Source organism: Poecile atricapillus, chromosome 4 (genome assembly GCF_030490865.1).
Source record: "Poecile atricapillus isolate bPoeAtr1 chromosome 4, bPoeAtr1.hap1, whole genome shotgun sequence".
NCBI lineage: Eukaryota > Metazoa > Chordata > Aves > Passeriformes > Paridae > Poecile > Poecile atricapillus.
In genome coordinates, this window is record NC_081252.1 from 3,166,396 (window position 1) to 3,183,265 (window position 16,870).

Consider the following 16,870-nt stretch of genomic DNA (forward strand, 5'->3'; position numbering starts at 1 on the left):
ATCTTCCAGAGGTCAGCAGGCCAGAAGTTTAACCACAAAGCGTTGCTCTAAAGGCAGTAACAACACACAAGGCCAGCTGCAGCCTGCTTGGCATTGCTCTGCGGAGAGGGCTGCTGCCCTGGCACGTGGGAGCCCTGCCCCTGTGAGTCGGGCAGGCTGTGGTCCTGCAGCAGCCAGGGGCCTCCACAAATGCCCCTGTGTTCAACAGGCCTGAGCAGAGTTTTTATGAGAATAAAAGCAGGGTGATGTAGAGCCCTTCTCCCTCTATAAAGTATCCTAGCTCTTGGCAGCAGTGGCAGAAAAGCTGGGCTCTAGCAGGAGGATGCAGATGGACTTGGGAAGGCTGCTGAGGGAAGAGCAGTGATGAGGAAAACATCCTTCCTTAATTTGTTTAGTTAGGGTGGACCCTGCTTTAATGGTCAGCCCTCTGGGTGAGCAAGCATCCTTCACTTGGTGTTTGCAGAGCAGCTGGCACGGTGGGGCCTGGTCCGTCCCATCCCTGGGCTTCTGCACCCCAGCAGGATTGTAAGTAAATAGCTCAGGAGGATATGACATCAAAGAGGGTGTTTTATAATGCCCTGTGTGATTGCCACTTGGCTAACATTTGTTCAGGCCCAGAGTGACTGTGGCTGGCGCTGGCAAGCTGCTGGACTTTAATGGGTGTGGGAGTAGAGAAGGGCTCGTGGTCAGCAGGGTCAGGCTGTAGCCACACTGCTCAGTATCCCAAGGTGCACACTGCTCAGGTGCTCAGGTCAGGGGAAAAGATAACCTGTGTGTTTGAAACCATGATTTAGGAGGTTGTTCCCAAGTTTAACTGGAATGAAAAGCTCAGCTACCCTTGATGTGCTGCGTTGCTGCGTGCTTGCCTCTGTTCAGATGAGAGCCACTTGCCTAATCCTTTACATCTGAGCTGCACCAGGCCTCAAATTAGTGGCAATGTCCTTGGGTTTAAAGAAGCATGAGGAATTTCAGTCATCACTTGTCTGCGAGGGAAGGGGATTGGGTGGGTTTTTGATGTAGCAGTAACTGCTGTATTGGCTCAGTTCTAGAGGCTGGGATCAGAAGGGTAAATTTATGCCTTTGAAAGAGGAATTTTGATGGAAATAAAACCAGCCCACTTCACCCTGATTAGATTTCATCGTGTTGTGCCTTCAAAATGCCTTCAGCAGCCTGGCGACGAGGGCAGAGATTTGAGAAACATCCAAAAGTTAAAAGGACACGGTTCCTATGGATCATCAGCCTGTTATTTAAAAAAATTTAAAAAAAAATTAAAAAAAAATCCCATCTTTACTATCCTTTCAGCATCTCAAAATGGTGTTGAAGAGAAGTATTCAGGGAGACAATAAAAATAGCCAGGCCAAGTGCTCTCCAGACCCGATCCCGTCTCGTGTGCTGCGGAGGGCACAGATTCCTTTGCACTTACAAACGGGCTCCAGGCTGGAGACAGACTCCATTTCAGCCTAATTTAAGCAAAGTACGTGATGATAACTGCTGGCCAGTACAGTTATAGTGGGGACAGGGCCCCCTGCACCATGGCTGCATCCTCATCGTGCTTTGGCAGCTGAAATTTCCCTGGGTAGATGGGAGTAAATAAGTAAGGCATAGCTCTAAAACTCAGCTACAGCCCTGCTGGAAGTATCAAGCCTTTGTGTTTGTCCAAGACTGTGTTTTCCCATCCAGGTTAGGGAGAAGTAAATGGCATATACCACCCCCCAGGGGCAGGAATGATCTGCAGGGAGAAGGAGAAGCTGGGGTATTTGAAGTGACTCTTGCAGCCAAGGAGTTTGCCTTTGTGTGAAATCATGGTTTGATTTGTTTGTGTTCCTGTGCAGACATTGTTTGCCTGGGAGCCCTCTCACTCTGCACTGGTTAGAGTGTTTAAATCCCTGCAGGCCAGACCTTGGATCTGCTCTGTGTTGGGGAGGGACTGGTTAAGCCAGGCCAGAGAGAGGTGTGTGTTGAGAGGTGGATTGAAAGGGAAAGATTTTATGGGGCCCAGTGGCTCTGTTGTGAAGGATGCCAAACTTCCAGGCTGGAAACTGAGGGCTGCTGAAGGAAGAAGGGAGCTTAGTTTCTGAGTGGCTACTGAGTTTACTGCCTTGTTTCTGACAAAGGTTTGCAGGGGTGATACTGATTAATGTCATGTCCTTTCCCCAAGCCTGTCTCTTCCCTTCCCCTTCCATCTCACCAGCCTCAGCCTGACACTGTTTATTAGGCCACTTGTCCCTGATTCGTGAGAAATAAATATTGACACTGATGGCTGCTTAATAGGATTTGGGTTTGCTGCTCTCTCTCCAAATGAGTTTGGCACTTGTGACTCAATGCGTGTTTGGGACTGGCTCTGTTTTGGGAGGGGTGTTGGTAATGAGGATGGTCACAGCGTGTGCTGTGTATGAGGAGAGGCTGGGAGTGGGGATATGTATTGCTGCCCTTTTTCCTGTTGGTGTGCAGAGATTTGCAGCCTGTGACTCCAAAACACTGCATGTCCCTAGCAAAGGTGTGCCTTCCTTTGAGAGGGTGCTGCTGTTCCACTGGGGAAGAAGGGTTTTTGGATGTCTTGTTAACCTATAAGTGCTGTGAAGGCCTCAGGTCAGACTGCCACTTGGAAGTGCTGTGGGTGCTCCTTTTTTCCCTGCTTCCTTAATGTGCTTGGGGGCTCCAGGGAAATGCAGCTCATGCTGTTTCAGAGTGTTTTGGGTGGATTTTTAAGAAGTGTCTGAAGTGAGACATTGAGAGCTGATAGGCATTTAGGCTAAGTGGGGTTTTCTGGGTTTCCCACAAGCTGTGAAAGGTTTTGCATCTACAGAGCAGCACCTTCGTGTTCCTGGAAACCCAGGAGGATCTGAGACTTCTCCCTGGAAGTCAAAGCCATATGCTAAGCTGTAGTGGATTTTCTCTCGACTCTTCCTGGGAGTGCTTCACCTCAGTAGTACTGGAGGGCAGCATCACTGGGGAAGCCCTGACCTCATCCAGGTGAGATTCCCACAGACTCAGTGCTAATCCAGCCCTGCAGCGCATGCAGAGAACATCCCAAGACCCAGCCTCGGATCTTGCTTTGAGCCCAAGGAACGATTTGAGTCTAGACAGGATCACCAGACCAAAATGCAGTAGACAGGGTGATGGGGAAGAGTTTTCCTGCTGGAAGAGGTCCCACACCCAGGGCTGTGTACAGGAAAGTTGCTCATGGTATCTCCTCAGCAGAAGGATGGCAGATGGCTCCTAATGCTGCTAAAATGGCTCCCTGCTGGGGGCGAGGGGAGTCAGGAACTCCACTTGCCCCTTTGGGGGGGTTTGTGAGAACAGTGGGGGTGCACTGAGGCATAGGACCAGGTGAGAGGGGCTGAGAACTCATGTTCCTTGTCATGGTTGCAGCCCTCATCTTTTTCCAAGCTCATCTCTGCCAGACTGGCAGATGCTAAAAATATTTTGAGTTACAAACAAATATTTATTAGCTTAGCAGCCAGCATTTCTGTCACTTGCCTTGGGCTCCCTCACTGAGCTGGCCAAGTCCTCATCTCCTTACTCCATCCATCATCGCTTCTTACTTGGGCAAATCTCCTGCTGAAATCCCCAGGAAGTAAATGGAATGCTGTGTTGAGTAAGGTGTTCAGGAATTTGTCCAGGGAGAGGTTGGCGTGTGGGATGGAGAAGCAGCTCATAAGGAGTAGCTCATATTCTGAGGATTAGGCATTGCTACACTTTTCAAGGTGATTTAGACCTGTACACTCCACCCACCAGGTAACTGCAATTAAAATCTGGAATACCAGGAAGCACTGCAAATAATCAGGTTAGAGAGAGCTGAGAGACGGCTCAGCGGCTGCAGACCTGAGTTCTTGGTGCCGAGTGTCCACTGTGCCTTTGACAAATGTGAGTGTGAGGCTTTCTTCTGCCCCCTCTGAAAAGACGCTCAGATTGTCACTCCTTTAGTACAAATCACCGAGACCAGTTTTCAAAAAGCAGCTGAGCCACTGCTGCAGCACTTTGGTAACATCCACATTTCCATAGGAGAGCTGCTGGGCTAAAAGTTCAGGGTGTGTTCCTTGAAGTGCAAGGTGTCACCAGTGCAGGTGAGGAAGAGAGATCCAGCTGTGCTGGCGGAAGAGATTAACGCCCCACTTGCTCATAGTGCCACAGACCTCATTCACCTCCCACTGGAGCACTTCCTGTAAGCACTTCCTTAATCTTTAGCTTTAAACCATTTAAATTGTTGGTCTGAACTGACCTAGTTTGATTCGGATGGAACATTATTAGGAGCTGCACCCGCAGATGCAGCCTGGTCCCAGCTCCAAGCTGCTGGCAGAAATGTTTCCCAGTGAAGGCTGGGTTTGCCTTCCAGGTCTCAGGTCTGCACCCTATGGCCAGGTCCCAGGTGGGACATGTCTTGCCTGACATTCAGACCCTCTCTAGGATGAGTTCTCTAGGATGGCCCTTTTGTAGCTGGAAAACATCACTGTTCTGAAGGGTGAGTGTAAAAAGAGTAACTGTGGGGAAATACCTTCTGCTGATTGCATCTCTTGCTGTGAATGTAACTATTCTTTCAGCATGGAGGGCTTGTGGGCTTTTCCTATGGAATCATTTTAATTCCCAAATCCTAAAATGGAAACTAATCCTTGTATTACGTGAGAATGACTTTTTCTTCCTCCTTGTGGCTGCTTTTCTTTGTAGGAGCTGCAGTTACATTATTTTGTTTCATTTACACCTGTGCTTTAGAGCCAGCTTGTGCTTTGGTGTGCGTAATGTAAGATGAGTTAAATGTTACCGTTTATCAGAAGGACCTCAGCTCCACACAGTTCAGTGTGGGGACACTCCAGAAGCTGTGAGGATGCCGTTCTACCTGTGTGTGGTGAATAGCTCATTCAGGAGAAGAGGGGATGCTCTTATTCCCCAAGCTGATCCTGCAGTGTCCATAAAGGCTTCTCTGAAAAACCTCAAGAGATACTCAATAATGGTCAAGAGCAAGTCTGTAGGATAGTCCTGATAGTTGTGAGCTAGAAAAGAATGAAACTGTCATTTCTCTGTGATTTTACTCCTGTCTTGGCACAGTAAGTAGGTAGGTCTGTTTTTGAGAGGATTAAAACTCTCTGAGCACAAGGTACAGGAAAGGTGGGGCACAGGATGGATCAGCCACCACTTTTTTGACAGATCAGGACGGTTGTCACCTCTCAATTGTCTCCTCCTGAGAAGGTGACATCTCCCCTGAGCAGGCAAAGTGCTGCTCAAGTACAGTACAGCTTTAGAGCCCTTAGTTTCCATTGAACTTCATCCCAAATTAGAATTTAAGAGAATGAAGCCACAGTCCTGGGAAGATGTTGGCCAGAGCTGCACGGGGAGCACACTTTGGGAACAGGCTCTCTGGGTGGTACTGGGGCACAAACAGCAAGCTGTGATAGAATATAACACTAAACCGCTATTACAAAAAGCCAGGAATTCCCTAGGGATAAAAGCTAAATCCTGAGCCCTACAGGTTCTTCCTCCCTGCCAGGATCCAGGTCGTTCTGGCAGGGCTGCGCAGGGAACCGCGCGCTCCAACACCGGCTGGGCAGCTCAAGAAAGGACTGCGGGGCTGCGTGCCCAGCTGCCTCCCAGGGCCAACTGCTCATGCAAAGCAGGGAAGGCCCCCAATTCAGAAAGCGTGGATTTAGGGTGCTTTTAAAAGGGTGGCAGTCTGTGGGTGGAGGTCTGGGTGCAGTGGAATGCTTATTGTCAAAGCTAAAGACCAAAGGGAACGCTGAGTATTGTGGGCCCAAATGTAGCTGGCACGAACCAAAAATGTGCATGTGAGTGCCTTTCTAAGTACCCAGTAATCCTCCAGGGCAAAACGGGGATTAGGGCTCTCTCCCAGACAAAGAGGGAGTTCATTTTCTCAAAGATCCCTTGGCCAATGAAGTGAGGAACCCAAATGAATGCCAGGGCTCCTTTCAGCTCTCTGCTTGCAAACAGGTACGCGCCGGAGCAGCTGGTTTGTGTGGGGCTGTGCAAACACAGCGCAGCCAGATTGTGGGATTGAGGTCAGGTCAGCTAAAACCCATCCAGTCCCAGAGAAAAGGGGAAGCCAGTAAAATGCTGGACAAGTAGGACTAGACAGTGTTGCACAGAAAAACGTCGTCTCCTTTCTCCAGTATTTTTTTCTCGGTGGACCTGAAGGTCAGCGCTCATTGAGGTTGTTTAAGTTGGAGTCGCCTGAGTGAAGAGCTCTCCGAGAAGGAAAGCTGTGAGTCTGGATTAATTCCAGGTGACTTCTCAGCCTCTGTTGCTTTGCCCTGAAATTCTGCATGCTCAGAATCTCCACGTGGGTGCCATTGGACTGAAAGCGATGGGTGCCTGAATGGGGGATGTATCCATCTAAAATTCACCATCCTGTGATTTCTTTAATTTGCCTTCAAGCAATGGCCTGTCCAGGTAGAAAAGCACAAGCCCCTCTGCACTGTTCCTGGGAAAATTCTTCCTGTCCCTTTTGGGGATTGGCTTATGGCACAAAGATCATCTCTAGTAATCGTGTCTTACCAGATATCAGGGTGGATGTGCCTGTGATGTGTACAGAAAATGTGCATTAAGTAGTCTTGTTCTTAGAAGCAGCAGCCAGCAGCACTGTGAACGGGTTTGGGTTGCGTGGTGGTTTCTTTTTAATCTGAGCTTTATTGACCTTTCTGAGTCCTAGATGTGGATATTATTGTTTCTACTTGAGAACTTGGATCTTGCTGCAGATCTCAGGGAAGAATGTCTCATTCAGTCCCAAGATTCATGTGCTCAAGGAGCCTTGTTGAGATTTCAAACTCTCTCTTGCTATGCTTAGGATGAAAATGTGCTTCCAGGAGTTTCACAGGTGGAGCCCGTTGCATTTTGGATTCATGAACCAGCCTTGAATTCCTCATGTGCCTAATTAAGACTGTGGAGTTAAACCTGGCTGTTTCCCATCTCAGGTGAATGACCTAAGTGACAAGCTAGAGGTTTTACCCAGGGACTGAGACTTTTTCTGGCAGAAGTTTCCCAGGTTATTATTGTGAGAGGTTTCGGTGTAATTTGTAGGTTTTTTTTTTCTCATGAAAAGTTTTGTCTGTGTGTTTCCACTTGTTTTTTGGCTCTTGGTGTCTTGGTCCCGTGAGCACAGAGTAACAAACCTGGGCAGGCTCCTTGCACAGGAGAGCTCCTGTGCCTTTGTGCTCTGACACACGGGGTACTTGCAGTGCAGCTAAAGGAGATTCTGGGAGCGTGACAGAGATGTGGATTACAGGCTATTTCTGGACCAGCCACAGGAGGTAACAAAATAAGAAATACGTAAGCAATCCAGTCTTCTCACTTCAGGCGGAGCAGGAGGATCTGCCAAGCAGGATGGCCACAGCCAAGGTCGGTGCCTGGGATGAGTGTGGTCTCTCCCTGACAGCGTGGAGGAGACAGGAGGGCTGGCTCTTTGCTGGGAGATGGGGGACTGCCACCGAGGTGGCGATTGCATCCCCAAGGAGACGGAATTCCGGCTCACCGGCTGCTGCGAGCTCGCCTGCGGGATGAGCATAGCCAGAGGTGAAGCTGCCCAGCTCCCTTATGTCACTGGGCTGAGCTGGGGATCTCAGGCTGCCCTGTGCCATTGTGTAACGTGGGGTGCTGTGAGGATAAAGCAGCAGCGTTAACTCCTCCGGCTCCTTCCTGCCTGTGGCAGCCCAGCGAGGCTTAATGCTGCTGCTCCGTGATTTTGTGTCTGTGATGCGCTGTTGGCTCTTTCTGGAGTGGAGGGGGGTTTCCTCTTAGCTTCTGGTTTAAGACAAAGGGAAAAATGCCACAGAATGCCTACAAATAGCTGTAGAAGTTGGAAGAAGCGTTCCTTGCTTTAATCTCGGTTTCAGAAGCATTGTTGTGCGAGCACCTATGTCTCTAGGATAGCTTTTAACTGTCAGTGGTTACAAATACTCCTGTTGATCCCAAATGATTTAAAAATGAGAATTTAATCTCCATCCTCTCCTCTAGAACAACACTGGATTTGGAAATAGCAAGATATTAAAAACTACTACACCTGTTAACATTTGGGGGTTGGATCCTCTGGGACTCAGGTCATTTATTACTGTGGCAGCAAACCAGGTGTTAGTTTAAACTCAGTGATCATGGCTTCAAGAGGTGGAACCATTAAAAAATACCTATTCTGAAAAATAAATGTAAAAAAATTAGTAATTTCTAGAACTATTTCTAATAGTTCCAGGTGCTGTTTGTGGCTGATCTCAGGTATATCCTAGACTCATCCCTGGAACTACAGGCAGCTAAGCCAAGAGTACAGGGTGGTAGTGCAGCCAGAAGAACTGTAATGCTGTTGTCCTGGAAAAAGAAATGCTATTGCCAGACAAAACTTCTGAAGTTTGGTTTGTGCCTCTTCCCTGTGCAAAATCTGTCTCCTCTTTGGGAATTACAGCCAGGCAGCTGAGCTTGAACTGCATCATTTCCTCAGTGAGAGCAGTGATTTATGCTGCTGCCATTACTCAGGAAGCTATTGTTATGAAACATGGAGTTCAATTAATTAAGAAATGATCTCTACAGCCTGAGATAATTGCCAGGAGGACTGCTGGGCAGAGGCTCCCACCCACACTCTTCTGTCCAGGCTGGCTTTAGAAAACCAATCTGTGTTGGAATGTGGAGGTTGTAAATAAGGATAAGGAAGACTGAAGAAAGTGAGGAGGAAGAGTCAGGAGCCCAAAAGGTTAAGATAAGTGCTGTGAAACGTTCCAAGCACGCAGGTAACACGAGGTCAGCACAGGAGGCAGATAAGGTGGTCAGAGGAGCTCAGAGGCAAAGGATCTCCCTAAAACAGCAACCCAGTTCTGCAAGGACTCTGGCAGCTCAGGAGGGCCATGAGACATCAGATGGCAACAACTGCCAAGCCAGTCTTATGGGGAACTGATTAAAATAAAATAAGGCCACCCATATGTTCTTGAAGAGCTCTGAGGAAGGTGGTGAAAACAGGGAGAGTTTCACAGATGCCTGCTGTGGAAAGGCCGTGCTGGCTGTGTGGGGAGAGATGGATGTGGGGTCAGGAGGTGCTGCCTTTCTTCTGGAGGGGGCACTGAAACTTCTGAGGGAGGTTTTCCTTGAAAAAAGGCCTTAATCTCTAGCACTGTATTCTTTCACTGTCAAGCAAGCAGCAAGGAAAAAATCCAAGCAGGCCATATTTTTAGATGAGGGAAAAGCCGAGCAGAGTGTACTCATGAACATGTGTGGTATTAAATACCAAAGGCACCGTGGAAGCAAGCAAGTATAAATAACAATTCATAATTAAACACGAACTTTGCAGAAAAGAAATTATTTCAGAGGCAGCTGCCAGCCTCAGGTGGGAGGTAGAGGAGTTTTAAATAGACTGTGTGTGCTGGGTTTCCTGTCTCCCACTTGAGAGCTTCAGAAACAGCAGGATAACAAAAGGAACAACTGCAGGCCCCTCCTTGCCAGGGATACTTTTTAGCTATGGAATTGTGAGGCCCTTTGCAGCATCCCAAAATAAAATGCAGCCCCGGGCTTTAAGAGCATCCCATCAGACTGAGTGCTGCCACAGGGAGCTGGAGAGCTGTCCAGGGCAGCTGGAGCTTTCAGAGGAGGTCCACTCTAAGGAGAAGGTGTGAGGACAGCCAAGAGCAAAGGTAGGCCCTCAACACCTTTGCACAAGAGAGGCTGTCTCCGTGTTACAGTGGAAGAAGCGTCTTTATGGGGATTAAGAGCCTCCTGGTTGCTAGACTGAGCTGCCTTACTTAGAAACACCACAGGAAATGTTCAGGGATAAGCAGCTGGGTAAGGCAGCAGGCTGCAAGGGGAGGACAGATGCTGGGCTTGGGCTCCTGTTTGGGGAAGTGGCCTCAGCTCTTCTCCCTGCCCTGCCAGCTGTGCTCTCACGGGGACATCCCTGTATGGGGACCGTCCCTCTGAGGTGGGTGTGCTTCCCAGGTGGAAGGATCCTCATCTCTTGTGTTCCCCACTGATTCATGGTGTTATTTCTACAGTGGCTGATTAGTTTTTAGTGTCTTACTGAGCCTGCCACGCACCACAGAGCTCTGCAATTACAGTTGTTCAAGAGGCTGGGGAAACAAAAACTCTGTTGCATTTCCTTGTTCCCCACAACAGCACCTCCGGAGCCCATGGAGACACTAATTAAGGTGTCTTTGTGAGGTAAAGACACAAAGTTATGCACCCTGGCAAGCAGGGGTTGCTCCTGTGAGGAGGCTCACCCAGGCTGCTTATCCTCCCTCCCTCTGCTCGGGGCTGCCCATGGAGGGTCAGGCTCTGCAGGCCTGGATGGGAGCACTTGGAAGGGACTTGGGCTCAGAAAGCAGAGTTTAGTCTTTGGTGTCTCTTGCTTTCTTAGCATCCTTCAAAAGCTGTTTTTTCTTAAAAAAAAAAAAGTGCTGAAAGATCACTAGGCTGTGGTGCCCACAGAGCTGTAGGTGTTAGAGTCTGAGGCACAGAGTGCGTGCCCTTACCTCTGATACCTGGCTCTGACATCCAAGAAAACACTGAATTTCATATAACACCATGAAAACAACTGTTAAATAGAAAAACTAGAAGTGTGTGTATTAGTGTGTAAATTAGAGAGTTTCCTTAAGTCCCTGGGTGAAAAAGTTAGTTTAGAGTTTGAACTAGTTTAGAGAACAGAAGGCAAGATGGAGGATTTAGGGTGTTGTCTCTTGTCCTTTCTTCTTCATCTTCTTCTGGAAGTTTTTGGATACTAGTAAGTGATTAGATAGAGAATGCCACAGTGCAGCACACAGATGATAAATCATTGAGTCTCTAAGAAAAATAATTTACGTGTCTATTGTTAATTGAGTGAAAATAAGTATAAGAGATAAAAAAGCTGTGTATTTCTAGGCCATTTTATGCCTTTTGAGTCAATTTGAGCCAAGCAATAATAAGCTGAACTTAAGGAGACCGAAATCACCAGCAACAGTAGGCACTTACTACTCCTTTGTATCAGTTCCTCAGGTTGTTGGTGACTCTTTTCTTGGCACAGGGGCAATTTCCCAGCCCTGGATCTCGTCCCTGGATCCCTCAGGGACAGCTGGCCAGATAGAAGGCATGAGCAGCTTTCCTCACTGCAGGAGCACAGCTGTGCTGTGGCCTGGCAAAGCCAAACTCTGCTCTTCAGGAAACAAGGGAAGCACAGGGTTCTGTTCTCCAAAGACTGAAGCTCTGAATAGATTTTGCTCACAAAATTGTACGGATAAATTGTTTATATGCAATCTTTTAAATCCTCGTCTGTCGCCAGCCTTCTTTCCTTTCTGTGTCTTGCAGTGAAATCTCTGGAAATCGGTAATTTTTCATGGTAGGCTTGGTGAGCAAAGAGAATTGGAGCATTTAAGGATATTGGCACTTGCAGGGCTGCAGTAAAGGAGATCGTGCTCCTGGTGTACAGTGAGGCTGGAACGGGAGCAGGGGAGGGGAAACTTCCAGGTTTGATGGGAGACCTGTCATCATGTGAGGAGAGGAGCGGCAGAGACGGAGCAGGATGGGATTTGGCACGTGGAAAGGAAAGGCAGCCAAGGCAGGATTTGGGGTAAAAACTGGATGAAGATAAGCAGGGTGAGCCAAAAAAGGCCGTTCTGGACCAGTCGCTTTCCCTAATGTAGGTGAAAGTGCTGCTGCGCTTCCCTGCTGTATCTCATCCTCAATGTGAGGCTTAACATTCCTGCCTGGCACGTGGGGGCGCGGGGAGGGAGCGTGGGGGAGAAGGCAGCCGGACACAAAGACGGCCGGTCTCTCACCGGAATGGCATCCAAGCCATCTCAGCTATCCAAAGCCCCAGATGCCGGCATGTGGGCTCAGCACACAACAAGAGGCAATTCCAGCTTATCCCGGGCCAGGGCTGCCACAGGCAGGGAGAGGCGCAGGGGGCCTTTCAGCCCCGCTTTTTATTCAGCGTGGGGGGTTTCCTTGAGCAAGCCGAAATTTCACATCTCTTCTGCACTTCAGGGCTAGAAATGGGAGCGAGTGGGAATAGTGGAGCGTTCCAGGGGGAAGGAAGGAGCTGAAGCGATGGCTACACGGTGTTTGCGTGATTTGCAGCGGGGTAAATACGTGTTTGCTGACTTGGTGGAATTATCGGTGAAGGGGGTGTGTTTCTCTTTCTCCTTCTCACTGTGTGGAACTTTCTCTTGGCTTTTCTCGTGTGTGTTCAGAGCATTCCCTGAGCTCTCACAGGGTGCTTACATGTGGAAAAAGCGAATCCCCCAGTGAAAGCCCTGAACTCCACACTTTGGGGATTTAGTGTCTCCAAATGCAGCTGCAGGATAATGAGTTTTGTGCCGTGGGACTGGGCAACTCCTCCAAAACAGTCGTGAGGGACACTCGCAGAGCCAAGCCCTGCCCAGATGACAGAAAAACAAGGATACACATGGCTTTCTGTGACATGTATTTCACTCATTCCAAAAACTAGCCTGATGCCCCTGCCTTGCCCTCGGGGTCTGTGCATTGCCCTCTTTCCTAAAATTCTGATGAAGCCCTAAAAGGGCTGAGGTTTTGCGTGGTGGTGTTTACATGTCCTTGCTCTCCTTTGGCAGGGACACCCATGCAGCACAGGGATGCACAGAGCTGTCTCCCAGCCCGCTCAGCCCGGACTGCCTGACCACTGACTTCCAGCCCAGCAAAGCCACGTGGGCAGCAGGAGTCAAGTTACGGCTGAAGACCAGGTGAGAATGTGTTTGTCTGTGTCCCTGGAACATCTGCAAAGACAGGGTGGAAAACAGTCACTGCTTTGGCTGCCTGAGGGGCACTCATGGGGAAGGAGTGCTGAAATTTCTCCTCAGAAGCTTTTGTCGGTGCTGGTAAAGGTCATCAGAAATGCTGAACCAAAATATCTCCACAGAATTGGTGTATGTCTTCTCTGACTTGCCAGCTTCAGGTGCCTGGCATTCCAAAATCACCTGGCTTCTTCAGAGTCTGGAAGTTTTAGTGGAAGTTTGGCATTCTTAACTTCAGAGTACCTGTCTGCATTTTTGAACGATGAAATGTCCTGAGAAATCAGTTTCCTGAACTGCTCTGGATTGGCTGGTATTGTGGCTGAGCCTCGCTCCCCTCCTTTGGCCACACAGTTTAGGACCAAATCCTACTGCATTTACTTAGGCAGAGCTTTTGCTGGCATCCAAAGAGCCTCTTAGATCAGTCAGATGTAATCTGAGTGCCCTCATAGACTTTTTGTGTCCTGAGGTTTGTACCATGAAGTTAAAGCAGTGGCTTTTATTTGCAACATTGCATTTGGGTCAGACCTTGACTTAGCTGAAACCAAGAAGCCACGCTGGTTTCCTGGAGCTGGTGGAAATACAGCCTGGTGCCTGTGATCGAGCAGCTGAGAAGGGAATTCCTCATTCTGATCTTATCAGCAAGGATGCACCTCTGGAGCAACCTCCCTGACCTTAGTGGAGATGCTCCAGCTTCTGGCCACTGTAGGCAGTCATGGATGCTGGCCCTGCCCAGCCTCGGATAGAGCAGATTTTAGAGGCTAAAATACATCCTCAAAGTGATTTTACTGAGGAGAAGTTGATCTCTGACCGAAGAGTGGGACTCTGCATTTCCCTGGGTATGTGACCCGCAGGGAATCTGGGAGAGGAGCTCCCCTGCATCCACCACCTCCCTGTAAAAATGAGTCATTCACCATATGCCCTCTGTAAATCCTTCTTGCCCATCAGTTTAGTAGCAGGTCTTCACAGAAGCTCTGAAGTTTAGCATTTCACTTGGATAAATTTGCCTTTGGGTGCAGAGCCAATGTTTTGCTTTACTTTTCCGGCAGTGTTGGAGGCTGTGTCTGCACATCTCAGTTTGAGCCTGGCTGGAGCTTTAGTTAGGAACAGGAGGCTGCTTTAATGTATAAGAAGGTGCCTGTGGGAGGTGTTTCAGGCTCAGCAACTTTTGCTTTGGGCCAGGCAGCGAGTGCAGTTCCCCAGCACATTTGACTCACCCTGTTACCCCCCAAATGTGTGCAAGTACCTCCACACATCCTCCTAAAGGCCCTGCTGCCTCTCTCCTGTTCATCCCTCCTCCACGAGCACTTGGGTGTGGAGCTTGGCAGCGCTGCCTGTGATTTGTAGCCCTGTAGCTCAGAGGAGAGCCCAGCCAGCCTTGCCCTGCGGATCCCCTTGGTTACCTGCCGTGCCTCATTGTCCGCGTTCCCTTTGGATAATCGGGCTCACGGGGCAGCCTTCCTGCTGCCAGCCACCCAGTTCCTCCTAAGCACCCAACCAGGCCAGGAAAGCACATTCCTTCCATTGTTTCCAAGTCTCTCCTGTTGCAAGTTGCTGTGTGTCGGATATCGGGCTGTGTAAGAATCTAAGCTATGCTTGGGTTTCTGTCTTTTTAACTAATTTACTGACTGGAGAAGAATGAGAAAAAATTACTTGAGTTGAGCCCGTGGGGCCGGTTCATCGGTCTGGATAAATCAGTGCAGCTCTGAAGAGCCGTGGGCAGGGAAGCCACTGCAGGCTCTGGCTGCTAGGATGTTCCACCCTTGCTCTGGGAGAGAGGATGTGAATCCCTGGAGAAGACAGGGAATAATGGGGTCCTTCTCAAGGACTGTCAGTCAGCTGCTTCTTTTCCATGTCTGTTCTTTCTTCTTCTTTTTCCAGCAAAGGAAACAGAGTAGAATTATAGAAAGAAGAAGAAAGTTGCAGAGTCTTTAACCCAGTGCTCCCCTGCTCCTCACTGTAACCTATGCAGGGTCTAGGTACCAGGCTGAAGGCTCTCCTGGCTTCTCCATGTCCTGTAGGAGCAGCATGGATGGACTATCTTGGTGGCAAGAACTTCTTGAAATAGAGGTCTGAAATACTCCTCATTTTTCAGTTTAAATCAAACTCAGTGTGTTGCTTGATAATGCTGTCTTCAAAATAGAAAGCTGTCAGAAGATCCCGGTAGGACCAAGTCCTTGAACCCAGTAATCAAGGAGAGTGAAGTTTGTATACATCACCTCTGCTCCTGTTGAAGCCTGTGTCTGGTTAGTGTCAGGGAATGCCAGTGGGACCCTTTCTTTGGGTAGGGAAAAGTCCTCAATCTAAATATTGCCTGTCAGCCCTGCTCTGGGGTGAAGGGAAGATGGAGCTGCAGCGCATGGCCCCGCTCTGAGCCCCCCACTCTTTGTTTCCTTTGCTGAACACTGGGTAAATTCCTCCTTCTTGGATAAGGCAACGTGGGGGTTCCCAGAGACATGTGATAACAGAGGTGTGACTTGCAGGACCAATAATCATTAATTACAATGTTTGACTGTTCCTAAGTTCAGCAAAGGAGCGCCCTTTGCTCACAGCTGCCGTCACCTCTGAGCGATCCCAGCACTTCCATCTGCAGCCTGTGGCTGAGGGCACTTCTGTCAGGAAAAGCCAGTAGAAAAAGTCTGTCTCTAGATCCAGGTACATGGTTCTCATCTCTGCTTCCACACAGGGATTTTATTCCCAGTGGTATGGTGAGGAGTTTTTTCCAAAGAGTTGGTGATGGTAATGATAGGAATTCTGAGCAGAAACTTCTGATTCCCTTCATCCTGATCCCAGAGAGAGACTTCAGGGAGATTGATACCTGTCTCCCAGTTCCCAGATGGAACTCAGGGCATGGTCTGATGCAACCCAGACATCCCCAGTGATGCTTTTCAAAGGGGAAAAAGAGATGGTGTCTGACATGTCAGCTGGAAACACCACAGAGGCACAGCACCTGCCTCTGGGAAAGGAGCTGGAGAGAGCAGTGAGGATGGACCAGTCTGGGACAGAGCCCTGAACCAGCCTGAATGGTTTTCTTACAGTTTGGGGTGGTTTTTTTTAATTTTTTTTTTTTTTTAAATTTTTAAATTTTCTTTTTAGTTTAACCCTGAGACTGCCAAAAACTGTGAGATAATCCACAGGGATTCACTGTGTGGGGAATTGTCCTCTAGGAGCTGCAAACTGAACGTATTGTGGAAAATCAGACTGTGTCCTGGAATGAGAATATTGAGAATATTGACACATTTCACCCAAGTGTTCTCAAGTGAAGGGTTTTTCAGCATGTTTTTTACTTAGGGGAAGTTCTCATCTGAGCATTAAAGGCTGGGGGGGTGTGGGCATGATTCTCCCTTTTCCTTACAGATGAGGAGGCACTATTAGCCAAGATCCATGATGTGAAATATTATCTCATAGGCCCGGCCTTTCTAATGAGTCTTCCCTTTTCTTAATCAAAATTGTGAAGGGACAGAGCTCACAGCAGATCCTTCCTGCCCCCAGAATTTACCAGAAGGGCTCTGTGAGCCTAAAAAGAGAGATTTAGTGGAAGACACACCAAGCTGACGCCATTCTGGTCCAACTCCTTTCTAATTGACCTCGTCTGTTCTGCTTATTTTTAGAACCATGACTGAACCTTAATTAAGAGCGACGTTGCTTTGAGTAGATTGTGGCCTCGCTCTGTCAAAATCCTAATAGGCTTCTGAGTGCTTTACTTTTTCCTTCATCTCCTGCCTAATAGATGGGCAGAGAGGCTGCAGCCGCGCGTTGGCATGTCTGGAAAACATCTCCCTGTCGTGCTCCCGCTCTTTCAGATGTGTCCATCTTGGAGACAGGTCTGTCCTGGTGATAATTCAGATCTTTATTCTGCTTTCTGTTGGTACACGTGCACACTCACCCTGGAAGGAGGGTGCAGGTGAATTGCTGGGATCGGGATCTCTCCATGTGCAAAGATCTTGCTGCTGCATGCACAGGATATGGCTCAGGACACAGTGCCCCTGCCACGTGGGTTTTGTGAGGTTGGAATTATCACCAGCTTGAAATCTTGACTGCTGTGAGGATGACTCGGTAAGGGTGGGCAGCTGCCCTCTCGGCTTTCTCTCTTGTGACTCAGTGCCTGGGATCCGATCCAGGAGGCAAAAGCTTTGTGCTCTTATCCAAATCTTACATTTCTCCTGCAGAATGAG

General features: G+C 48.7%; 1 protein-coding gene across 5 annotated transcripts in view; it reads left to right on the forward strand.

Moving 5' to 3' along the window:
* SHROOM3 (shroom family member 3) overlaps positions 1-16,870 on the forward strand; it is a 70,191-nt gene that overhangs the window by 31,942 nt on the left and 21,379 nt on the right. For all 5 annotated transcript variants that reach the window (XM_058838885.1, XM_058838882.1, XM_058838883.1 and 2 more), the window contains exon 2: positions 12,519-12,647. Coding sequence is in view for 3 of the 5 variants with exons in the window: in XM_058838882.1 (XP_058694865.1) it covers positions 12,519-12,647 (129 nt within the window). In the remaining 2 variants the exon portion in view is untranslated. The remainder of the gene's footprint in view (positions 1-12,518; positions 12,648-16,870) is intronic.